The sequence below is a fragment of the Chenopodium album genome, chromosome 6, assembly GCF_948465745.1.
Source record: "Chenopodium album chromosome 6, dcCheAlbu1.1, whole genome shotgun sequence".
Lineage (NCBI taxonomy): Eukaryota > Viridiplantae > Streptophyta > Magnoliopsida > Caryophyllales > Amaranthaceae > Chenopodium > Chenopodium album.
Window position 1 is genome coordinate 77,472,661 of NC_137839.1, and position 27,362 is coordinate 77,500,022.

The window sequence follows — 27,362 nt, forward strand, 5'->3', positions numbered from 1 at the left end:
TACTGTAATTTTTTTTATATGTTCTTGTTTTATGCATCTTTTGTTCTATGAGTAGCCTATATCGTTGTTGTCCCACTACACAGTTGGTTAAAGGCCTTTAAGCCTTTAGAGGGCCATACAGGATTACAGGTGCATTTTACATTTTTCGAACTTCTCGTGAATGGAACACTTGGCAATGGACTAATGGCCAAATGACGTACTATCTCTACCGTAAATACTTATAATATTCAAAAGTTACACATAATAGATAACGGAAGTAGCATATATAACATAAAAGTTTGATATCAAATAATTACATTTTTAAAACGTTTAAATAAATATTCATTGCATAATCATCTGTTATTAATTTTCGAGTCAGATTGGTTCATGTCAATATCGATTCTAGTCTAGATCATGGTATCTACATGTCAATATGTCATACTTTTGTTTGCTTTAGCTAAATATAGTTTCTAACGACCCTTGGCTAAGATAAACTATTTAAGGTATCTTGAATTAATGATGCTAGCCCAATTTGGATAAGCTACCAATTATTTCAATTAATTATGAATTTAGGAGTATAGAATTCAGGATATCGAGTTTAATGGGTGACAGATGTTTTCATTCCACTCAAAAAGAGAATTTCGATTCAAATTCAAAATAAGATGAAAAAGCTATTGGATGTTGGTTATCAAAAACAATTGTAGGGTTTTGGTTAATGTGATAAAGCCTTGAAGTTTTCTTTTGATTTTGTTGGACTGTAGTACAAAAATAGTAACATAGTCCATACCATGCATGATGCACATTCTAAAGTTCAAGAAGAACCAATGCTGGGATAATCTATGTGACTAGTTGGTGTAGACAAGAACTATGACGGAAGATTAGGGTTCAATTCTGTATCCAAGAATATATACTTCGTACATGTGAAAATTACACAATATGTGCTAAAAGAAAATATTGCATAAACTATTCTCCCTCATTCTTATCTTGTCCAAATTGAACATGTGCAAAATGTGTATAAGCACCGACAAACATCTCAATCAACAAATTGAGAATTTATTTAATTTGTTTTTCACTAATTGAATCCAAACTTTTTTAGCCGTATATTTTCACAATTTTCGATCTCATAAACTATTACAGAATAATTCTATAAGCTTTAAGCTATGAAAGTTCCTAATAGATCGAAGCACTAATTACCTTTTTCATTTCAAAATAATTTAAATGTACTCATGCTAATGCATAGCATTTATATGTATATATATTAGGGTTCAATTCTATATTCAAGAATATATACTCCGTATATGTGAAAATTATATGTAGTACAAGAACCTTTGAACAAATAAAGTATACTTCATACATAAAGAAAATATCGCCTAAACTATTCTCCCTCATTCTTATCTTGTCCAAATTGAACATGTGTAAAATGTGTACGCACCGACAAAAATCCCTATCAACAAATTGAGAATTTGATTTTTTTTTTTTTTTTCAGTAATTGAATTCAAACTTCATTAACCGTATATTTTTCACAATTTTCGATCTCATAAACTACTACTCCGTACAGAATAATTCTATAAGTTTTAAGCTATGAAAGTTCCTAATAAGAGCATTAATTATCCCGTCAAAAAAAAATAAAATAAAATAAGAGCATTAATTACCTTTTTCATTTCAAAATAATTTGAATATACTCATGCTAATGCATGGGATATATCATATATGTATTAAACATAGAACATATGATAATAATCTTAAACTTCATATGTAACATCTTAGACGTTTAATCTATCTCAGCGTTAGACGTATAATTTATCTCCTCAAAGATGGTATAATATGCTACTTGCATAGAAGATTATTTAAAACGCATCTAAAGGTGTATACTATAATCTAAACCAAACCAAAACCACAAAGTTTGCAAGAGTATTATGGATTTATGGGTTAAAAACCCAAAATAAGAAACGAGTATTGGATCATTTAGCATAGCTCATCTATAAAAGGGGCCTTTTGAAACCCAAAGCGTGAAAGTGTCTATACAATGGTCAATGGAACAGAATCTTTATCAAGCGGCCTTATGGCCATATAACCGTATACTATCATACTCGTAAGTATCAAGAATAAAATATAATATAGTCATATGCGTCATGATTTTATATTTGTAAAATTTAAGACCGTTTTATAATTTAAAATTTTACGAAATGATTTCATGTAATGATAAATATTAAATTCGAAACATTGTAATTATAAAAATAAAAAATAAAAAAATAAAAATAGATAAAGTATGTAAAAGGCGAGGCAAGACTTGAATTAGATAATTTTGGGCACAAAATAAGCCTCACGAGGCACTTTGAGACCTCACGAATGGTTTCAATCAAGTAAATGGTCTCACAAGATTTCATGGGATACATAAGAAATACATTATCATCTTTTCTTTTCACGCATGAAAAAATCAGAAGTTGTCAAAAATTAAATGTTATAATCTGCGTTTTTAAAGTGTTAAAAACACTCATAAATTTAGTCACAATAAGTTTAATCTAGATAAGTTGAAGATCTAATGGATTGTCACAATAAGTTTAATCTAGATAAACGAAATTTCTTACTTTTGAATCCATGGTAGTAGATCTAATGGATTGTCGTGAAAATATTTCGTTGGTGAAAAAGTTATCAAGTTTTCAAATACGAACAGATGAATCAGAAGGAAAACATCCTCACGACTACAAAAGATCGTTAGATTGTCTCTCCAACAAGACTGTAATTTTCAGCGATATAAGCGGGAGATGCTCTGCAATGCAAGATCTACTTGACGATCGTAATTTTTATGAAGGAAAATTCTATTTGATTCAATAATATCTTATGTATTTGTTAACGTCGAATCTCTATTGTAGATGTCGTATGACTTTTAATTCATGAAATATTTTTGTTATTAAAAAAAAAAAAAAAGATAAGTTGAAGAGAATAAATCACAAGACTTTTAAAATTAATTTAAAATCTTGGAAGCTCATGTAAAGAAGTTGTAAAAAAAACAACTTTCAAACCTACAAACTAGCTTAGGGGAGCATTTTGTATATGTAATGACACGAGTTTGTAATTTGGTTATCTGGTATGAGGTCGGAATTTGATTATTAATACCTTGTGTTTAGAGCTAGATTAGCCCTAGGTTTAAAATTCTAGATGACATCATCATTTTCAAATTTTGTGGTTTTAAGTAGATTTGTCAATTCGGGTAAACGGGTCGGGTTTGGGTCAGGTAAAAGTGAGTCGGGTCAACTCGAGTCGGGTCAATTTAGATTAATTCCATAACCTATGCAGGTCGGGTTTGGGTTGGGTCATGCTTGAGTCAGGTACGTCGGGTCATACTTCTTATCGGGTTTGGGTAGGGTTTAGGTCGGGTTAATAACAGGTCGGGTTACATTCGGGTCGGGTGAACAATAGGTCGAGTACGGGTTAAAACAGGTTCGGGTAATTCTCGGGTTCGAGTCGGGTTCGGTTTAAGTCAATAATTTGCGGGTTAGAATCAAGTCGGGTCATTCTCAGGTTTGAGTAGGGTTCGGTTCAAGTCAATAATTTGCGGATTATAATCAGGTCATGTCATTTTCAAGTAAGGTCATTCTCGTATTTAAGTCGGGTTCGGTTAAGTCAATAATTTGCGGGTTATAATCAAGTTGAGTCATTTCCAAGTCGGATCATTCTCGGATTCAAGTCGGGTTATGTTCAAGTCAATAATTTGCAGGTTACAATCAGGTTGGGTCATTTTCAAGTCGGGTCATATTCGGGTTTAATTAACTATAAAGAGATAATTATCATTTTTATCAAGCTAATTATTTCCTTTGACTATAATATATGACAATATAGTCTATAATTTAGGAAGATAATTATCACCTTTGACCATACAACAAATATATACTATTTTTAACTCTTAAATTTGAGGATGATGCTCCTTGTTGGCCTGGACCGACTTGGTCTCTCTAGCTAGACAAAATACTTTGATCAACACTAATAAGGTGGTCTAAATTGCATTTAAAGTGATTTGAAATCGGGTCAGGAACAATTTGGGTTGAATTTAGGTCGAATCAATAACAAGGCGTGTTAATTTAGAGTCGGGTTAGTAATAGATCGGGTTGAATTTATGGGTTGGGTAAGTAATAAGTATGGTAATATTCGGGTCGGGTCAATAACAAATCGGGTAGAATTTGGGTCAGGTCAATAACAAGTCAGGTTGATTTCGGGTCGGGTTTGTAACAGGTTGTGTTAAATTCGGGTCGGGTTAGGAACGGGTCGGGTTGAATTAAGGTCAGGTTAGTAACAAGTCAAGTGAAATTCGGGTTTTGACGGGTTTGGGTCAATTTTGGTTCAAGTCGGGTTCGGTGCAAGTTAATTAAATTGGGCATTGTAAACCGGTAAATTGGTGCAAGTTGTAAACCGATAAATTGGCTGTTTAAAAGCAAATTAAATGGTTCAACACATCTAATTGGACTCCCGAAGGATATTAGGGACCATGATAAGCATTTCGTCAATTTTTATTTCTGGGCGAAAAAAAGTCAAAAAATTCCAAAATTGAAGGTTAATATCCATGTTTTTTGAGAAATTTTGGAGGTTTCATGGCCCGATGTCGAAAAGTCTTGAATAACTATGGGATACATCTCAGGGTCATATATGCCGTTTGGAACCATATATGATCATTATTTGTTGTCGTAAATGTTCGTGGTAGGCTTGAATTAATGAAATCGGTGCAAGTTGTAAACTTGTAAATTGGTCGTTTAAAGGCAAATTGAATGGTTCCACCCACCCAATTGGACTCCCGGAGGGTATTAGGGACCATGGTAAGCATTTCGGCAATTTTTATTTCCAGGAGAAAAAAATCAAAAAATTTCAAAATTGAAGGCTAACATCCACGCTTTTTGAGAAATTTTAGAGGTTTCGGAGCCCAGTGTAGAAAAGTATTAATATTTTAGGGGATACTTCTCGGGGTCATATAATACCGTTTGGAACCATATAGGATCATTATATATTGTCATAAATGTTCGTAGTAGGCTTGAGTTAATGAAATCTGTGCAAGTTGTAAACCGGTAATTAAATTGGACGTTTAAAGGCAAATTGGATGGTTCCATCAACCCAATTGGACTCCAGGAGGGTATTAGGGACCATGGTAAAAATTTCGGTAATTTTTATTTTCGGGCGAAAAAAAGTCAAAAAATTCCAAAATTGAAGACTAATATCCACGTTTTTTGAGAAATTTTGGAGGTTTCGGGGCCCGGTGTCAAAAAATCTTGAAATTCTAAGGGATACATCTCTTTGTCATATAATGCTGTTTTGAACCATATATGATTATTATTTGTTGTCATAAATGTTCGTGGTAGGCTTGAGTTAATGAAATCATTGCAAATTGTAAACCGGTAAATTGACCGTTTAAATGCAAATTGGATGGTTCCACCCATCTTAAGTGACCACCGGAGGGTATTAGGAACCATGGTAAACATATCATCAATTTTTTTCGGGCGAAAAAAAGCAATAAAATTCCAAAATTGAAGGCTAATATCCATGCTTTTTTTTTTAGAAATTTCGAAGGTTTCAGAGCCCGGTGTCGAAAAGGCTTTAGATTTAAGGGGATACATCTCGGAGTCATATAATGCTGTTTGGAATCATATGTAATCATTATATGTTGTCATAAATGTTCGTGGTAGGCTTGAGTTAATGAAAACGGTGCAAGTTGTAAACCGGTAAATTCACCGTTTAAAGGCAAATTGGATGGTTCCACCCATCTAATTGGAATCCCAGAGGGTATTAGGGACCATGGCAAACATTTCGGAAATTTTTATTTACTGGCAAAAAAAAGTCAAAATTTTCCAAAATTGAAGGCTAATATCCACGTTTTTTGAGAAATTTTGGAGGTTTCGAGACACGGTGTCGAAAAGACTTGAGATTTTAGGGAATATATCTCGGGGTCATATAATGTCGTTTGGAACCATTTATGATCATTATTTGTTATCATAAATGTTCGTGGTAGATTTGAGTTAATGAAATCGGTGCAAGTTGTAAACCGGTAATTGGCCGTTTAGAGGAAAATTGGTGGTTCCACTCACCCAATTGGACTACCGGAGGGTAGGGGTGTTCAAATCTGGGTACCCGGGTTTTCGGGTACCCGAAAACCCGGGTACCGTACCCGAAAACCCGGGTACCCGGAGTTTCGGGTACTTGTTAATTTGTCCCATGTCCCGACCCGGAGTTTCGGGTACTTGTTAATTTGTCCCATGTCCCAGTTCCGGGTACCCGAGATATTCGGGTCGGGACATAGGGTACCCGGATCTTTTTTATTTTATTTTATTTTTTGATAAAAAAATTCATGAAATGAAAATAATCCAGTAGAATAACATATCAAAGACACTAATCTTCATCCTTAATTCTGTAATCAAATAATTATATTTACTAATTTACATATCATAAAAAGTTAAAAAAAAAAAATGATTATGGGGATTTAGATGAAAAGAATTCATTCAATATACAATTTGTAGAATAAAACCAAAAATTAATTACTACTAATTGAATTGTAAAACACTAAAACCCAGATTAAATTGGGTAAACATATTCATCCCTAATTAACAAGTATACTCCATCAATATATTGAAAACTTGTAGATTTGAGCATGAGAAGTCATGACCATTGACCAGCCACCTTATCGAAGCAAGCACATCACCGCACCTGCCACAAAGTTGCTTCCATTTGCTATGAATTATAGTTGTTGTTTGGGTTGTTGTTGCTTCGATCTGCTGGACGAAGAAAGGGTGACGGAGAGAGAGATGGGAACGGAGAAAGAGAGACACAAAGGAGAGGGACAGAGATGAAGGGAGACGAAGGAGAGGGACGAAGAGAGAGGAATAGACACAGGAGTACAGGACATAGAAGATGGAGGAGAGAGATAGGGGGGATGAAGGAGAGAGAAGAAGGTGGCTGCTAATAGTGCTAAGTGAAATGCAAAAAACCCTAGCAAGCTGTATTTATATTTTATTTTTTTTAAAAAAAAACTTACCGGGTCAGCGGGTACCCGTCTAACATACAGGGCGGCCCATGTCCCGACCCGGATAACATGCATTTTTCCCGGGTCGGGTACCCGTTCCGAAAAAACAGCATTTTCCCCCAAATTTCCCATCGGGTATTTACCGGGTCATCGGGAAATCGGGTCGGGTTTTTTTGAACACCCCTACCGGAGGGTGTTAGGGACAATGGTAAACATTTTGGCAATTTTTATTTTCGGGTGAAAAAAAGTTAAAAAATTCCAAAATTGAAGGTTAATATCCACGCGTTTTGAGAAATTTTTTAGGTTTCGGGGCCTGGTGTCGAAAAGCTTTGAGATTTTAGGAAATACATCTCGGGGTCATAAAATACTGTTTAAACCATAAATGAGCATTATATGTTGTCATAAATGTTTGTGTTAGGATTGAGTTAATGACATCGATGCAAGTTGTAAACGGTAAATTCGCCAATTAAAGGCAAATTGGATGGTTCCACCAACCTAATTGGACTCCCGGATCATATTAGGAACCATGGTAAACATTTCGGGAATTTTTATTTACATGTGAAAAAAAGTCAAAAACTTCCAAAATTTAAGGCTAATATTCACGTTTTTTGAGAAATTTTGGAGGTTTTGAGGCCCGTTATCGAAAATCCTTGAGATTTTAGGGGATAAATCTCGGGGTCATATAATGTCGTTAGGAACCATATATGATCATTATATGTTGTCATAAATGTTCGTGGTAGGCTTGAGTTAAAGAAATCGGTGCAAGTTGTAAAGCGGTAAATTGACCGTTTAAAGTCAAATTGGATGGTTCCACCCAGCCAATTGGACTCCCGAAGGATATTAGGGACTATGGTAAACATTTCGTCAATTTTTATTTTCGGTTCACAGGTTGGGTTAAATTCGGGTCGGATTAGGAACTGGTCGGGTTGAATTCAGGTCAGGTTAGTAACAAGTCGGGTTAAATTCAGGTTTTGACGGGTTAAAATGGGGTTGGGTCAATTTCAGTTCGAGTCGGGTTCGGTTCAGATCTCGAAACCTTAAGCTATGAACTTTGGTTGTACAAAATACTCCAAACTCAGGAAATTAGTTCAATACAACAAACTGGTACACACCAAACCCAACCCAAGTGACCAACCCATTTGGTATTTGAAGGATATAATACTGTTAAGACGTCATGTGGTTGGTGTTGTTGGTAGGGTATCCATTAATTCTTGATTTTGGATCTTAATCTCCCAATAATTGTCTTGTTGGAAAAAACAAGAAAATCCACAAGTAGAAAATACAAGTGTTAATTAAATACTCAAATATAACTCGTTTTCTTATAATGTAATATTATCTCGTATGAATTGGAGAGAGAAATTTTAAAAAACATCACCAAACCAGATCATCAATTTGGTTTTTGACTTGAGAAATAAGTACCAAATTACTTACTTGCAGTGTCATAGTTTCACTAAAATAAAGTTGCAATCTTTTTCCTTTGTTCTTTGTAAATGAGCTTATTGAGAGAAAACCCAGAACAAAAATGTCGGTGAAAAATAGAGCTGGATTTGGTGGAAATGAATCATCTTCAAGGAATTTTTTACCACGGAATTTTGTAATCTTGCTATGTATTGGTAGCTTTTGTGCTGGAATGTTCTTCACAGAAAGGTAACTTTTTTCCTTTTTTCTAATTTTTGTTCCTATATTTGTGATTATTTTTTCTGTGTTTAATTTATTGTGCATTTAATTAATGCTGTAAATTTTATGATTATCTTAATTTGGGAAAGGGTATTGAGATTTGATTTTAAATGGGGTTTTAAGTGATCAAGAATTAATTTTTATAATTTGATGAGTTGGAAATTTGGAATATTATGTGGAAATGTGTTGTGGATTGAGCAGAGATCATTGCAGTAGAAATTGTAATAATGTTGTTTATTGTGTTTGTTATTTTAGAGCAGAAGAGTTTCTGATCTAGTAGTAGATAGATTAGCACTTTCTTAGTTAAAAAGTAGGATTTTGGGGAAATTTGCAATTTGCGGGAAACCAAAAACCTAGGATCAATTAATGCTCCCTCTATCTACAAACTGGTGATTATTGAGCAATGATTAGAGAGAGTGTCAATGCCGCATTCCATGGAGGGAGATCATTGGCGAACCGGTCAAGGAGGTGTGAGAGTGAAATTTATCACCCTTTGCAATTGCAAGCTGAAGGAGTAGTTGAATGATGTCTACTGCTGCAGCACCCTGGAGGATTGCCAATTGGGATAGGTTTGCTATGGCTATTGACTCATTGGTGGATATCATGGGTTCTCCGAGGTTGTGTAAGGAGGCGCTATGATTTTTTTTGCTTGAGAGTGGTTTGCTGGTTGGGTGGCTGAGCTCGTAGAGTCGTAGGAGATGGAGATTGTATGATTAATGTGAATTAAGGTTGAGATGCCTTTTCTTTATGATCTCTTTCTCAATTGCTGTGTGCAGAGGATTAACAGTACTATCTTAATGTGATATCACTGGTACTATAATAGGGAAAGTTGAATCAACTAGAAGTGCATGAGGAAAACCTGGTTAAGAAAATCCTGTTCTAATGCTGCAGTTGCAAGTTTATTGTTGACTTATTATGATAACTATTGGATTGGTCCGCTGTGATGTCAGTCACTCAGTCCTTAAGGCAGTATAGGTGCCAACTTGCATCGCATATGCGTTACTTTAAGTTTTTCTTGGGATGCTTCATGCGTGGAGTACCATTAGCAGTCTTCATACTCATGTTGATTCTGTGTTCAAACTTTGAATATCTGGGCATTATTGGAAGTCAAGTTTCTGTTGAGAAGCGGTTGTAATGGCCTGAATATGTTTGCCAGATCTGAAAGCTATAATATTCAAATTAAGACCATTATTGGAGATTTTGGGATATGGTGTCGAGAAAAATCAAGTGATGGTAAGGATGTTTCCTGTGGTCATATTATGTTGTTTGGAACCATATACATTAACATAAAAGGTCCTTGGTGTCCATGAGTTAATGTAGAGAGATGTGCTTGTAACCGGCAAATTGATAGTTAAGAGGCATAGTGGATGATTTCAACCACCCAAATGGCCTCTTGGGGTCTCGTGGGATGTATGGGAAGCACCTCATTCTCTTGTATTTTCCAGATCTGGGAAGGCTGAAAATTGTCCAAAATCAAAGGCTATAATCTACACTTTCAGAGTCTCAGACCAATTTTGGAATTTTTCCAAAATTGAAGTGGATGTGGGGTTGTCCGCGATAGTCATAAAATGTTTGGAACCACAGAAAGCCCATCAATAGGGCAATATAGCCCTGAGAATGATAAATATCTCATTCTATGTTTTGATTATCTCCATAATAATAAATGATAAATTCTTATGTGTTTGGCTGAGTATATAGGGTAACCACTATACAGGGAAAAAAGGCTATGCTTTCTAATGACACTGTATTTATGCTTATTCTACAATATCACATTAATGATTGATTTTGGTTATTTTTTCTCTAAGTATGCTTTTGTAAGATCATCTAAGGTCGATTGATTTTATTATAGCACAAGATAACATATAGAGCAACATACGAGTACTGAAAATTCATGTTATTACATGAAATCTTAATCCATGTGGCCCTATATCAATGTTCTAAAACAATTTTGTGTTTTCATTTGTGCAATATTGTGCCTGAATGTATAATTAACCCTTACTTTACCTTAATGGGGTATTCAATAGAAAAATTAACCAAAAATTTATCATCATTGTCATGCTGTAGAATATCCGTTAATACAGGGTCATTTAAAAAAGATATACTAGTATATATATTTTTTTCCTTTGTGACTATATATAATCAACCAAAATACAGGGCTACAATGACAATTTAACTAAAATTTTGTTGCTTTGTATCTGAGTTTCACATTGAGCATTACATTCTCATGTTTCGAGTGGCCACAAGCCCACAACCACAAGCATCCTTCTCTCGAGTAAAATCATGGGCCAAAGTTTGAGTAGATTCCAAATCGTTTCTATCTTTCTTGATGCATGTCAATTACTATGATTCCAACTGTCCTTTCACTGTTAAAGCTCTCACCATGTTGGTACTGTCACTAAGCTACTCACTTATAGGCTGCTTGGATTTGTAAAAGCAAAAGGGCGAACCTTTTCAGTTAGCACTTCATTTTTGTTGTCAATAGTCCAAGCAAGTTCCTTCATTGTTAGTACTTGTAGTTATACTAGTTCTAACTGCGATTGCACAAGTACAATGCTTTGGTGAATGATACCAAGAGATTCATGTAAAATTGGTTTGTTAAATGCACACTGCCTTAACCTACAATTGTGAAAGAGGTTTGTGATAAACCTACATGTGAATTTAGTTGAATGGTTATGCATGATTTAAGGGCTAAGAAAGGTTTAGTTTCATGTGGTTAAATTATATGCATCTGTTACGATATAATTATGATTTATGAATTTATGAGTATAAAAATAAGATTCAACAATAAGCTAAATAGTTGCCTTTACAGTTTCTGGCATTGAACTTTTAGTAGTTTCTTGTACATTCTTGTAGAACTGTTGTGGCGATTATAACTCTTCTCGTGATGTATGTTTCCTAACAACATTGGTCATGTCCCAGGATATGGATGATGCCTGAAGAAAACGATACTGTAAATACAAGGAGTAGAGGTGAAGGCATACGGACAAAACAAGAGCAGAAACAGGTGTCTATCCTCTTAGGATACTATCTTCCAGCCCCAATTCAAATATATGAATGAAATTTGCTTTTGAAATCTTCATGCTGATAGAACTCACCCATTCTTCTAGCTCTGCCACTAGAAAACTAGACCTTTTTCCTGTTCCACTGACTAATTCGCAGAGCTTTGGCTCTCCTGTTTTGTAGAAAAGTTCAGTCATACCTTGGCTCTTGTAAATTATTGAGCTCTTTCAGTGTGGCTTAGACTTGGACTGATTTATTTAGTAATAGTTTAGCTTATTTCAATTATCAGTGCAATGATGACTTGCCTTTGATGTTATATAAAGCGCATATCTCTAAAGCATTATCCAGATATGCTGTGAAGGTGGTTAAATTCGTATGCAATCATCTTAGCTGCACAATATCTAAACAAACACCTAATATATTAGTATGGCATCATAAACTATTCTCCTCATCAAACTACTGAGTGACTCATGCTCATATTTACAATTTTCACTTGTCAAGTTTTAAGTAATACTTGCCTCTTTATTCCAAGCTTATCCTTCTTAATATGTAAATTACCATTACATCTAACCCAACATTTCCTATCACAATATGAAGGTTTTTCGGCATGAATCTAATCACGTCCCTAGGGAATCCTTGGTGAAAGGCAACAGCATACAGTAAGCTCTCTAATGCTTGAATAATCTTTTCACTTATGCATCTTTATTTTTGCTCATAACATGCACCTTTATTTTTGCTCATAACTCCTGTGTAATGAACTGGATGACTTATTCTGATACAGTTCATTGGATAAAACAATTTCAAAACTTGAGGAAGAATTAGCTGCTGCAAGAGCAGCACAGGAGTCAATAATGAATGGATCTCCTGTAACAGAGAGCTTGAGAATTGCTGACTTCACTTCTAAACGAAAATATTTGATGGTCATAGGAATTAACACTGCTTTTAATAGCCGGAAACGAAGAGATTCAGTTCGTGCAACTTGGATGCCACAAGGTGCTTACAATAAACTTGTGGTTGGGCATTCATTTTGTAATATTTCTTCTTTTCTTCTATAAATGTGCTAACCTATGGATCTATTTTGTGATATCAAGGTGACAAAAGAAAGAAGTTGGAAGAAGAAAAGGGCATTGTTATACGATTTGTTATTGGCCACAGGTAATCTTGAAGGTTATGCAGTTTAAAGAATAAATGTTATGCTGTACCTTCATATATTTTCTTCACTTCCCCCACCGTGGACTTTTATTCCCATGAAGTTTGATCAATGTATAGGAAGTGGTTCTTTAGCCGTTGGCTTTGTTTGTAAATGGGTACAGATTTTTGCACTTGCAGGAACACCAGCTGGTGGTGAAGTGGCTTTTTTTAATTTTTTTTATGGGGTGGTGCTGAAAATAGATCTTTGAAATGGCCACATAATTGAATCAAACTCATTTTGAGACTTTTTAGACCTTTTGGTAGGCTTAGTATGGTTCTAAACCAACTTTTATGACGCCATTAGACACCCCCCAATCCACTTCAATTGTAATTTTTTTTCTTCCTAAATGCATGGATTATAGTCTTCGGTTTTGGAAAATTTTCACCTTTTCTGGGCCCAAAAAGGAAAGAAGACGAGGTGCTTCCCATGGACCCCACAAGACCCTGGGAGGCCACTTGGGTGGTTGGAACCATACGCTTTGCCTCTTACTGTCAATTTAACGGGTTATAAACACGCTATCCTTCATTGACTCAAGGTCACCTCAAGCCTTTATAATGTTATGTTTTCGTAATCTGATGCTGACCTTGGCTGGTTTTTCCTTCTGTTTTTCTCAAATGATTAATCTATGAGAGATTCTTTTGTATAAGAACAATTGTACAAAAAATGTAACTGTGTGAAACATCTTTTGTCATCAGTTCAACATCTGGTGGAATTCTTGATAAGGCAATCGAAGCAGAGGATAACAAACATGGAGACTTTTTGAGATTGGTGAGCTCTGTATCCTTTTTGATCTTAACTATGATACATGAAAACCACTATTTTTTTCTCTTTTAAACTGTAAATGTGTACTATAAGCAGGAACATGTAGAGGGCTATTTGGAACTCTCAGCCAAGACAAGGACATACTTTTCCACCGCTGTTGGCCTGTGGGATGCTGACTTTTATGTAAAAGTAGATGACGATGTTCATGTTAATCCAGGTAAAGAGTTTATCAAGTACTTTCATTCTTTAAATCCCTTCCATAGGCTTTTTCAAGTGCCCACATTTTCAAGCCAATTTTTTTTAACTAGTATCTAAAATCAATGCATGATGTAGCATCTAGCATGATGTGTTACTGCTAGAAGAGGGAGGGTTTTGCAACCATTTATAAATTTTAACTCTTTTTGTCTGGCTCTCATAGTAGTTTGTGCAGTTGAAGATGTTCATGAATAGAATAGATTTTATACAGGAACATAATAGAAGTTTCAGCCATTCTTGTCCAAGCATTTCCCATAATTTTTTTTACACAAAGAATTAATGTACTTTGTGTAGTACTGACTGAAAGACCCAATGGCCTCTTCTTTAATGTATTCTGAAAAGTAAATAAAGTGGAGTTCAAGGTAACCTTTTTATCTCTAGCTAAACATTTTGTGGCCATAATGATTAATTGTTTAGAGTTACAATGTTCAAACACAAGGATAATGTCGGCTGAAGGCAGCTACTGTAGTCTAAACAAATTTTGATGAGGGATGTCGGCTGTATATGGATTATTCTTACTGGGAAAATGTGAAAATTGTGCTTTGAATCTTAGTTTTTTATCGCTTCATGGTCGCCATGTTTTATACAGAGTACTTCGTAATGTATAGCTATATATTCGATTGTTTTAGCTAGGTAGTGGAATTCATCTCATCCTCTTGAGTCTTGACCTCTCAAAGGAAAGCCTTTTTTGATACAACCATATTCTTATTTTCAATAAAGCAAGACAGTTTGTTCTAATGATAATTTAGTTCTCATAGCAACAGATTTATGCGTCTATACTTTGAGGTTGTGTTTTTTACCTAGATTTTGTTGATGCAGGCACATTAGGGAAGATTTTATCCAGCCATCGCTTGAAGCCTAGAGTATATGTAGGTTGCATGAAGTCTGGTCCAATCCTTGCTAAAAAGTAATTTGAGTTGTCCGTCATTTTTGATATACTATAAGGGACCATTAATTTATAGCTCCTAACGGCTGCTTATCATGAACAGGGGAGTGAGATATCAAGAACCAGAGCATTGGAAATTTGGTGGAGAGGGAAATAAGTATTTCCGACATGCTACAGGACAGCTATATGCTATTTCAAATGACTTGGCAACCTATATAGCCATTAACAAGTAAATCCACAACTTTAAGCATCTTTGTGAGTTGTCATTTTATATTTTGAATGATTTGGCTACCCGCTAAGTCCACAACTGCTAGCTATATGATATGCTAACTCTAAATGTGTTTGGACCATAATTACTTAAAAAATGGACAACTCAACAGAACAATGTTTCTTTTCCTAATTAGTAATGTGATTTGTTTTGGTGATGTTTATGATTTGCCAGACATCTGCTGCACAAATATGCGAATGAAGATGTTTCTTTAGGAGCATGGCTTATTGGTCTGGATGTAACACATGTTGATGACAAGAACCTATGTTGTGGTACTCCCCCAGGTAGGATTTTTTCCCATAATTTTAATTTTTACAATTTTTTTTTTTTTTTTTTTTGAGAATAGAATAACAAATGTTTGTCTATGGAGATGCACTTCTAAGACAACTATATTAATGAACCATTCCGTGAGTAGTCATATTCTCATATACAATCTTCATTACTATCCCATACAAATTTTATTTCTAGACCAGTAGAAGTGTACTTGTAATCTTGGTCTCCTTCTGATAGATAAAGAAGATACCGACCTCAACTTTATTTTTTGTGCTTATTGTATCACTACAGATTGTGAATGGAAAGCTCAGGCAGGAAATGTTTGTGGTGCTTCATTCGACTGGATCTGCAGTGGCATTTGCCGTTCTGATGAAAGGATTCATGAGGTTCACCAGCGTTGTGGGGAAAGTGAGGATGAACTATGGAAAGCCACTTTTTGAAAAACTCACGCACAAGCTCAATAGAATACAGCAGTGGTATCATTCTTTTTTACTTTGCCTATGTATATGAGACACATATAGAGCAATTTTGTGTAAACACGTCCTGCATGTGAGATAAAAATACTGGTGGATGGGTTAAAGGAAAACTTATATTGGTGGTGCTCCATTTTGAATTAGTGAGGAAGCGACAAGCAGCATTTTGGGGAGGCAATAAGGACTTTCTAAGCTATTGTTCAACTGGTTAGAGAACCAATATTGAGAGTTTCTCTACCATTAATTGCCCTTTTGTTTTCGTTCAGTTCGGATCAGTTAGCATGTTAGAATTTTTTCTTTGTACATGTATTATATCAACGAGAGCTTCGGATGGTAGTCTTGTGTAAGTAGGTGTGTTGTATCAGATGTTATCTCAGGTTGATTCATTCTTTCTCCACCTTGTTGTATGACCTCTGCTCCGCCGATTTTGGTAAGTATGTTGGAGGTCAAACTGTACTATAGAAAGATTTGTAAACTGTTTGTATCTTTTGTACCTTTTTTTTACACATCAAAGGAAAAAGGCAATTCTCTATTCCATGCAATAAAGATCAGCTCAACACCAACTTCTGGTTCCAGTTGACATGGTGATACTTCTATTAGGACCAACCTGTTCAAACATGCATCCTCCAGGAGTGAATTTAGCACTCGCTGTTCGATAGACGGGAATAGATTCTGTTTATGGCAATATGTTAGTGATTAGCATTGCAAGGGAAACCTCAAACAGCTATCTTTGATAATACAATTTCATCTCCAATATGTATGTGTTCTTTTCATAAGTTTCCATTTCCAATCAAAGCATCTATAAAATAATCTCTCAAACTCGATCATTGTTGAAGATAGTTCAAGCTTCATTTCTCTTAATTCCAACACTCTCCTCAACTTTGAAGCTTCAAGTAGTAACGAGTGGTCATATTAAGTCAATTTGATGCCAATTTTAATGACTTTCTATTCTAGTGAAGTTAAAGTAAAGATACTTTCTTACCTTTACCTTCTCTTTGGGGGTGACTTTAGCTCTCAAAGAGATTACATTAGCATACAAATTAACTCTCTCCTCACTCCTTAAAACATGTTTAGATTGAGCATAATGCAAACAAGATAAAGAGAATGACAATGAGTTTAGGTGGTGGTCCGAAGTGCTATGCACTCCCTCTGTCTCAATTTAATCGTTACAATATTCAAATATGTATGTCCCAATTTAACTGTCACACTTTTTTTTTTTTATGACGTTATTCAAAGTTAGAATCTCACACATCCTCTTTTCTAATATCTCCCATCACATCTACTTTGTAATTAAGTTTATATACAACTAGAGTATTTAATAAGCCAACAACCATTACGTCTTCACTTTTTACACATGTTATTCCATTACGTTGCTCCTTAATACGTTACCCTCATTCCAAGCATTTTTATCCTAGATACATTTTAGGGACAAAAAATCACCTATCTTCTCTTTCACTAGATTAGTAATAAGTGCCCAAAGAAAGAAATAAAGGATCAACCCATTTTCAATTTGCATAGAGAAACATCTATCAATCAAATTTGGGTCCACAAGTAAAACTTGAGCTCAATATGTTGGACATAGCTTTTATAGTCCTTACCAAATTTACTTCTAGATCAGTGAGTACTAGTTATTCATTGAATTCATCTTATTAGGATTTTTGTCAAACTCATGATAGTATACTCATTTCAAACTGCTCTTACATCAGAAGATTGTACTTAACGGAATTTAAACTCAATTCACCTCCTTATTTATGTTATGGTTGTCTTGCCTTTCATCTAGTCCGTTATATTTAATAAATAAATAAACCCAGTGCATTAGCAACTTTGATGAACAATTTAACACAGATACTAGTTCATAAGAAGACGTATCATGTTTCATTTTTCTTTGCAAGTTTGATGTATCACGTATTCACATGACATGCATTAGCAATTTAACACGAATACATTCTAGTTTATAAGTAAGATAACGCTCAAATATAACTTGATGAGAATGAGTTCAACAAGGTCTTGATAAGTTCAAATCATTTTAAATAGATCTAGCTAAAAGTATATTTGATAAACTCAAATTAGTTCTAAAATACAAGATTTACTTGGCCACTGATAATAGACATTTCTCTGAATTAAAAGGTTGGTGGTTCACTTTTTATTAGCCATCTAAATCTTAAAAACGACTTTTGTGTGTATCACATGCGCTAATACACCATAATTGCATCACTTGTTTTTACTTCGACTTGAATTAGTTGAATATGTTGACATAAGAAGTGTTCTTATTATTGTAATTGTCAACCTTGTTCGTCAATTAACACTCTATTTGTTTAATAAACTTTTCCACATTTCGACTATAAGTTATGTTATGTTATTATTTCTTTTTTGATTTCTTTGCCAAATCATAATACTATTATTACCTAAGAATCAGTCATGATATGATATCAACAAGAATTAAACATCTCAATCATACACGATTTGCTAAGATCCCATCATATAATCCATAGCCCTTTGAAAATAGAAAGGGTGGTTAGTTAAAAAGGTGACTAATTCCAAATCAATTTCAATACATTACCAAATCTTAATGAAAAAATCAAATCATATAGAGTAAAAAGCAATAATTTCTGACCTCAAAAATGGACCATAAAAACTCAGCTGCCCCCATTTAAATCAGTGTTTTATTAGTTCACCTACCAAAAATATAAATATTAAATCAATAAATAATTTTTCATATCAACCCAAAATAATTATTTTGAATTTCAAAATTAAATACAATAGCATCTTTTTTGACATTCATCTTGATTCTTGCCCCCCTCTTCCCATCCTTCCCAACTCATCCTCATAAATACCAAACATTTAGAGGCTTTTATATCATTTCCTTTTTGCCCTACTCATTTCATTTTTCCTCCCCTCTCTTATTGTTTTTTTTTTTTTTTTAATGTATTTGGTTGTTGGCATATTAATTCAATGAATTCACTCTCAAAACTTTCAAATTTCATTCTTCCTCTTTTCTCTCCCCCTATATCAACATCCAAAATTCTCAAAACTCTTTAACAACAACAAACCATTAAAAAAAAAAAAAAAGGTTTCGCCTCAAGTAGGGTTTCTAGGGCTGTGTCAGATGTACGCAATTTTATCCTTAGGATTCCCTACACATCCCAAAATTTAATTTCTTGATCTTCAATAAAATGAGCATTTCCCTTCTTCCCCCCTTATGGTTGGTTTTGGTTCACACGTATTTTTTTGTTTAAAGTCATGCATGGGATATTGGTACGATTCAATCAGAAAACCGGGTTCTCGTACAAGAGAACCTTTTGTATTTGATTGAGCCGTGCCAATATCCCGTGTAGTAATGAATATTGGTGGTGCGTAGAGCACATTAATTTTGTTGTATGCAGGATATGGGAGAGCAACACAACACTGCCTTTTTCATGTTCTCAACCACCGGTAAGTCATCTTTTATTGGAGTATGTTTCTTTTGGTTTTATTATTATTATTAATAAAATAATAAATAAAATAAATAGGTGGGAAGTAGAGTAGGTTATTAATGTTTATTCATCCCAAGTAAATGTGTAGTAGCTTTTCAATTAAATAGGGAAGTCGGGATAGAAAATTGTACAGAATTTATTTAATGGTACTAACATTTTTATATAGGAAAATGTTAAATGTGAGTATAAATTATAGAGTAAGTAGATGTAAATAATGCATCCATGCATAGTACTCCGTATTATTTAATCTTGATTATACATACTTAGGGTCTGTTCTCTTACGTTGAAATTCAGTTCAGTTCAGTTCACCTCAGCTCATAATTTCCTTCTCTTATAAAATGTTCAGTTCAGCTCATTTCATTTCAGTTCAATTCAGTTCAGTTCAGTTCAGCTCAATTCAGTTCAGTTCAGCTGATTTCAGTCAATGAGAATAGGCCCTTAGAGTAATATTTTTGTTTTAGGCTCCATACTAACAACCCTAAAGGTTGTATTGACAAATTTGTCATGATAACATATGTATATCATCACCCAAAAAAAAAAAAAAAAATCAATTAGGGCTATATGTGAGAAATTGTAGTTGTATACTCTTCATTTCCATATTCATGTTAAAACATTAAAAAAACTTTGACCTATAATTCTCATTAATACTCCGTATATAAAAACATATAATATTATATTGTAGATTCATTGTGTAATTTTATACTGATAATTTTTTTTTTAAATAATAATTCATATAGTATTGTTAATTTGTAAATAAAGAGAGTAATATATAGTTAAAGGTATATATTAAGTTAATACGAAAACAATTATATCATTAAACCATGATTTTTTCTTACCTTCAATCAATATTAAGGAAATGGATTAAATGATTTATGTAGCAATGAGGAATTGAGGATTGTATACCTTGTACATTTGTACCTTCCCAAAATGGAGTTCATTTGGCAATGCGCATAATAAAATCAAGCATTGGTCGATACTCCGTACTATTTATGTTTAATTTAAGATTAATAATTTAACTTTTAGGCTAGTTATATACCTAAAAGAAAAAAAGTACTCCATAGGAAATTGATTTTAGCATATTTGTTTTATTGATTTTTGTAAACGGATGATTTTGACCATATTCACCACGAGTGTCCACTATATAAGTCCAAGTGTTTCACCTCAAAATAAACCATATGGCAATGAGGGAAGCAACCCCTTAACCTTATAAATTGAATGCAATTTCTTTACTTTTTTTAAAAAATGTGAGATACAATTCTAATAGTCCTCTTCATTTTCACATTCTACATACATATATATCGGGTGTGTCTACTTAATATTGGTGTGCCAAAATCAGTTTCATAAACCATAACTATGTGATAGATTGTTAAATTTGTCTGGAGAGTATAATTTATAGAATTCAAATTAACTAGTGATGTTGTAACATTCTTATAAAATGAAAGATAAAACTTAACTTTTTTATGTTTTATAATTGTTGCAGTGTTTTTAATTTAATTGTTGCACCGTTTTTTAATTAAGAAAATACTTTCTCCGCCAGAATAAGCAACTAAACACACAAATAAAGAGATAGGGTAATGAAAGTTGGTTACAAACTTTTACAAGATTAAGAGAGACACAAATTAACAAGTTTAAGTTTATAAATAAAATTATGTTATTTTCATATGATAAAAAAAATGGTTTGTTTGGTTGATAAAGTTGTATTTCTTAAGTGTTAATTAATCATTATTAAAGAAAAAAATAGTAATATAATTTCATATTTAATAAATACTCCAAACTATAAGTATTGGTAATAATTTAGTTGTATACTACTTGTATGTGATTTGTGAAAATAGGTATACAATAATGTTAAATTTGACATTACATCATAATGAATTAATCATTTAAATTATAGTGTAACTACAAGAATTACTAAAACATTATATTATAGAAGATCCCTCTTTGATTATAAATTAATTCTATAAATCATATAATTAAATTAGATGCGCCTAATTTGTTCAACACCATTTTTTTTACAACTTGTTTTATGTCAATTTGGGAAGTGCATTAGTTTTGTTAGTAATATAAATAATAACATTTGATTTATACTTAATCATTACAATGTTTAGATAGATTTATGTATACCATGTTTGTACGGACTAGTGTATTTTATCTTTGAAAAAAATTACTCTATAATTTTTTTTTCAAATTTATGTTATTTTTGTAATTTTGCATTTACTAAGAAATTGAATGCATGCTATATATTTAATGTATTTGGTATATCGAAGTGACGTGTAATATTGTATTGATACTATTCAATAAAAATACAAAGTATATTGTAACGTTGATTTATTATGAGTGAGGTCTATTGGTATCGTAGATCAACATATATGTATTTCATCTTATAATTATGTACGAAGTAGTGCCTATTTCAGTTTACGCTATCTTCAAGACGTATCATTGAGATCAAACTTAAGATGAAACTAAATTTCGATGGACATTATATTATGGGATGACTGAAGTAATAACTTATCGATATGACTTGTGTTTTGGATATAACGTGTCGTAAAAAAAAAAAAAAAAAAAAAAACATTTTAAGTTGTTATTCTATAATTGTTGCTATTCAATTTCATTTACTCGTTGTCCTGACAAACTAACACATATTCTTTCGTTGCATTTTGTGTTTTTTTAAGCATGTCAAACTTTTTGTTAAAACCAGGATCAAGATAATGTGCACAAACAGCTAAATCCAATGTAAGAGGCAATTGTTTTTTTTTGGTGTTTAGAGAGCCATAATGGCGGGGGTGAGAATCGATCCCAGGATTTCCTAAAATCAGGAGGGAAGTTCGAACCACTTGAGCTATCCCTCATTCTCATGTAAGAGGCAATTGTTAGAAATCAAGTATTTGTATGTCTTTGATGCTAAATAAAAGGAAGTGGTAAAATTGACATTTGATTTGATCCCTAATGTTAATTATCACATCCCAAGATTTAAACTAAACTATTCATCATTCACATTAGTCCCTCCGTATTTTAATAAGTATTACAGTTCGTTTGACTTTTTTCACTATTTACATAATGGTTTTGAATTGATTAATTTACAAATATATATATATATATAAAAAAAACAAATTTTATCATACAATAATACATTTTTTAATTCGTTATAATGTATAATTTTATAATATTAATTTTCTTATAATATTACTAAGGATTTTTTTGTCAAAACTACCTAATAAAGCCCAAATTTTGTGAGAAATTACTTAATAAAAAATGTTGTAAAATGCTACCTAATAAAAGGTAAAATGTTGTAAGAAACTACCTAACAAAATGTTAATTGTTGTAAAATACTACCTCCGCCAAAAATCCACCATTGACCCACCTCAAAGCAGCCTCAAAACCACCGCTTTCACCCTTAAACCAACACAATCTACTTGAATTGCCTTCACCATGCCGAAATCACCGTCCAATCCCAAAACCACCACCACTAACCCCAAAAATCAACATCCCGGATCACGAAATTAAACCACCCTCACCAACTTGGAATATCTTCTAACCACCCCCAAAAATAACCTTACCATCTTGAAAAGCAACCTCTGTGGTGGTTTCGGTGGTGTTTTGAGGAAGGTTAACGCCTTAAAATTAAATTAACGGTGGAAATTCGGCCAAAATTAGTACCTTACAACATTTAACCTTTTATAAGGTAGTTTCTTACAATTTTTTTTTTATTAGATAGTTTCTCACAAATTTTAGGTTGTATTAGGTAATTTCTGACCAAAAAAAAAACCTATTACTAACACATAACTAGATAAATTAATGGTCAAAATCATATCTCGACATGTGTATTTGGTTAAATTGTAACACTTATTAAAACACGGAGGGATTCACTTATTCATTAATAATACAAAAACTTTTGTATACATCCGGTTTACACTAATATTAGTGTACATCGAGCAGTATAAGAGTAACTTTTAGCTAATTTTAGGGTAACTTTTTGCCTGTTTTTGAGTAACTTTAAACATAATACAATTTTTATATAAATAAACAGCAAGAAAAGTTTTATAAAGGTAATTTAATTACATTCAATCATTAATAATTGATTTTTAGTCATTTAAAATGTGATTCTTTACTAATAAAGTGTAGATAATTTTTATTTGAATTGAGTTACTTTTACGCATATTGGGGTAACTTTTATTCATTTCAGAGGTAATTTTTAATCACTTTAAGCTATATTTATAATGGATGTACAATAATTATTGCCCACCTGATTTTTTTTAATGTTTGTGTTAATAATATTGCATCATATTGCTATACTAACACCAACGAGTACTACTTACGTCGTCAGCCCGTCAAGCAAATAACAAGCACTTTAGTCGTAGCAGATTTAATCTTTGTTATTTCAATAGTTAAGCAATACCAATCCACTAGTAGTTTGACTTGCCACGTAAACTTATCAATTTTTTTTTAATTAGATACGTCATAATGTGAACTACTTAATAATTTATATCAACCATCCAAAGTTCTCTAATAAGAGGTACAACACTTGCATTTTGAATGATTTAACCTCCACATTAATTAATACGAAGTATAACAATTTATCTTTAAATTGATAAGATCACTTGTGCCCCAATCGAAGGCTTTTATCACAGGAAGTCTGGCTGGCAATACCTTAGGAGAGTAAGGGGATGAGATTTATGTCTGATGAGAAGAGAACCTCGTACAGTCGTACCTCAAGGATGCGAGGCAAACTCCGGATCACTGCTCCAAGAGGTCATTTATCTTGCTTGTTTTGGTAATTATTGTTACACACTCAAATTTAAATACAAGTTAATAGGGATTATATCGATCGACACATAATCTTATCTCGGTTCATCGGTTATACATAACAGCAAGGCAACACAAAAGATTTAAAGTCCAAATGTTTACCAAACACCAAAGGGAGAGAAATAGAATTAAGAATAGCTTGATTACTACGACAATCCAACAAACAATCCTTTTGATCACCCCGCAATTCCGTAACCCTTTTCCCTAAAATATAAAATTATCTCCATATAAATACATAAATAAATAAATAAAAATCAGAACACTATATAAATATCCACAAAACCCTTGTTTCTCCCTTGTTTTTTCTTCTTGATTGCCTTTTGGATTGCGACGTGCTATTAAGAGTTCTTGGTGAAAGAGGTTTTTCAATCCAAAAATCTTCCCTTTTCTTGTTCCGGGTAATTTCAATTGCCAATTTATGATTTTTTATGGAATTTTATTTTTATAGTTGATTTTCCTTAATATTGTTTGATCGTTTTTTGCAGATATCAATTCTAGCTTATTGAGTGAAGAGATGGCTAAAAGTTCATTCAAATTCGAGCACCCTTTTGGTTTGTTACAATTTCTTGCCCCCTTTAAATTTTGGTTTTGTTTGGTGTTATTTGTATGTTTGATGATCAAATTTTGTGAAATATTTATCTGGGTTGGTTCTAAATATGAATCTTGGAAGCAATTTTGGTTGTTTCTAAATATTTTGGTGATCAAATTATGTGAATTATGCATCTGGGTAGTTTCTATATATGAATGTGGAACCAATTATGCTTGATTATGTTAATTATTGCAGTAATTTGTATCTTATAATTTGTAATTTTAAAAGGTTTTGCTTGCAAAGTTAAAATTCTTGTGTTCATAATAATAAAATATAGTGAAGGATATTGATTTGGTTGATGAAATAAGGAAAAGGGGAATTTTGGTTGATCACGTCCTGATTCTTGTACTACGTATTATTTCTTTAGTAAACGTGTTATTGAATAAGACTCTTTCTTTGTATATTTTCGCGTCGAAACCCAGGTAACTTACTAGAGTGATAATTGTTGTAGTCCTGCTTCAGTTTAATTTGGACCATTGGCTTTCTAAAGTATTGGATATGATAAACAATAAGTATTGCATAAGTTAAGCAATTTTGCTCTTTTCTTGAAGGAATATCCTTAATTCATTGTGAAGGAAACTAAAAGACATTGAAAGTTTCAATTGGTATTGATGAAGTTACATTGCTAAGTCTAGTCGAGAAAAGAAGATAAGATTTTCGCTAAAATTCATCAAATTAAGCATCTTGCTTGTTTGATAAAATGATTTCTCTGTTTTTTCCTGGCTTGTGCATTGTGTTTGTAAGATGCTGTTCTAAATGTGAAATATGTCATGGTTAGATGCCTTGCTTGGAAATTTTCGAGACAAAAGTTTTTCTAATGTGTATTAAAGGTTGTTGCTTCTTTTAAACCATGTTACAAAAATGTGATTTAGTGTAATTATTCCCATGTTTGTTGTATTGACTTAGGGTAAGTTTATCCCCAGACCAAGACTCTTAATTCAGACTCTACCATGTCAGCTTTCCACTAAAGTTAAAATATTTTTTAACTATAAGACTCATACCAGACTTTCTCCACTTTTAACACAATATCCCAAGACTCACTCCAGATTCACTATTTATATATCTATTTGTTTTATAAAAATCAACAAATTTTTTGAGTTGATGAGTTGGCAGCTCTTTATTGGCCAACAAAAAAAATCAGATTGCCTTTTGTAAATTTGTAGAGTCTTAAGATGAGTTTTAGAATCCAAAACTCATCTCAGACTCTACCATGTCAGCTTTCCACTAAAGTTAAAATATTTTTTAACTATAAGACTCATACCAGACTTTCTCCACTTTTAACACAATATCCCAAGACTCACTCCAGATTCACTATTTATATATCTATTTGTTTTATAAAAATCAACAAATTTTTTGAGTTGATGAGTTGGCAGCTCTTTATTGGCCAACAAAAAAAATCAGATTGCCTTTTGTAAAATTTGTAGAGTCTTAAGATGAGTTTTAGAATCCAAAACTCATCTCAAGACTCCCCATAATGTTGCACCACTTTATTGCAAAGATTATATAGTCTTGTATATGAGTTTTGAGTTAAGTCTTGAGTTAACACAATAGCTTTGTTTTCCATCATGTATCCGTTTTTTTCTGTTCTGTTTTTTTTCCCCCTGAAGAATGTATTATTTGATTGCTAAAGTTGCTGGATGCAAGCATTGAAGCTGTTTCTTTTTTTGTTCAGAGAAGAGGCAAGCCGAAGCTTCTCGTATCAGGGAGAAATATCCTGATAGAATTCCTGTAAGACACTTGTATTTGTTAATTAATTCTGATGATGAGCAGATTGCGTCTTTGGTTTTCTATCAATTGGTTAACCTCGCCTATTTTTCCAATTTATGCAGGTGATTGTGGAGAAGGCTGAGAGGACTGATATCCCTGACATTGATAAGAAAAAGTTAGTCCCATTTCTTATCTGTCTTCAATTTCCAATATTTGAGGCTAAGTAGCATGATATTATGGTGATATTGCACCTGTTGAACTGGTTTCATGGCACATGCACACTGTTGTCTTGATTTACAGTTTGATATTAATGGAACTTCTCTCATTCGTTTTACATTGACTTGTAATTATCAGTTTATAAAAGTCTGCTAAATTGCAACTACATCTAACTATTCGTAGATTGGCACATCTGAATAATATTCGTATCATATCATTGATTTAGTGATTTATGTTTGGGATACCTGTTGTAAACTCTTGCAGGTACCTCGTTCCAGCTGATTTGACTGTCGGACAGTTTGTGTATGTGGTGAGGAAGAGAGTGAATCTAAGTCCTGAGAAAGCCATATTCGTATTTGTCAAAAACATTTTACCTCCCACTGGTAAGTTAGAACAATCGGTTAAAGTTGATTGATACTGTACAATTTTAGCAATCTTACATGCCTTTTCATTTTCTGGTTTGTAACTTGGTTGTTTGGTTGTGCTATAGCTGCTTTGATGTCAACAATTTATGAGGACAATAAGGATGAAGATGGGTTTCTTTACATGACTTACAGCGGGGAGAATGTGTTTGGATTGAGGTGCATTGGCGACAGCTCTGACTGATGTGCTCGTAAATAATCAAAGTTGACCTAAACTAGAAATGTAAATCCTCCGTTGCTTATCATACTGCTGTTTTCTTAGAAGCACAATTTGTGTTCCTGACTGTCAGGCTTGACTCTGTTGATATTATTAACTACGTATTCTAGAGATTCTTTAGATTGAACAGCTTGCTGGTTTATATGTTCTTTTAGTTTGATGCTTTGTCGCTA

General features: G+C 33.2%; 2 protein-coding genes and 1 long non-coding RNA gene across 3 annotated transcripts; all 3 read left to right on the forward strand.

Annotated features, from left to right (window-relative positions):
- Positions 1–8,187: 8,187 nt before the first annotated feature.
- On the forward strand, positions 8,188–16,249 carry LOC145636437 (putative beta-1,3-galactosyltransferase 2). Its single transcript, XM_081687999.1, has 11 exons — positions 8,188–8,626; positions 11,576–11,660; positions 12,254–12,315; positions 12,438–12,649; positions 12,748–12,811; positions 13,544–13,616; positions 13,707–13,827; positions 14,685–14,772; positions 14,855–14,980; positions 15,194–15,303; positions 15,584–16,249. Exons 1-11 carry the CDS (start codon positions 8,502–8,504, stop codon positions 15,730–15,732), a joined length of 1,215 nt encoding a protein of 404 aa, XP_081544125.1. The 5' UTR covers positions 8,188–8,501; the 3' UTR covers positions 15,733–16,249.
- Positions 16,250–18,575: 2,326 nt separating this feature from the next.
- Positions 18,576–22,175, forward strand: LOC145635392 (uncharacterized). The gene is made up of 2 exons (XR_014113837.1): positions 18,576–19,197; positions 21,908–22,175. It is a non-coding gene; the product is annotated as an uncharacterized LOC145635392 (long non-coding RNA).
- A 2,106-nt stretch (positions 22,176–24,281) lies between these two features.
- LOC145636439 (autophagy-related protein 8C-like) lies at positions 24,282–27,362 on the forward strand. Its single transcript, XM_081688001.1, has 6 exons — positions 24,282–24,436; positions 24,524–24,589; positions 26,300–26,355; positions 26,457–26,509; positions 26,815–26,933; positions 27,041–27,362. Exons 2-6 carry the CDS (start codon positions 24,553–24,555, stop codon positions 27,154–27,156), a joined length of 381 nt encoding a protein of 126 aa, XP_081544127.1. The 5' UTR covers positions 24,282–24,436; positions 24,524–24,552; the 3' UTR covers positions 27,157–27,362.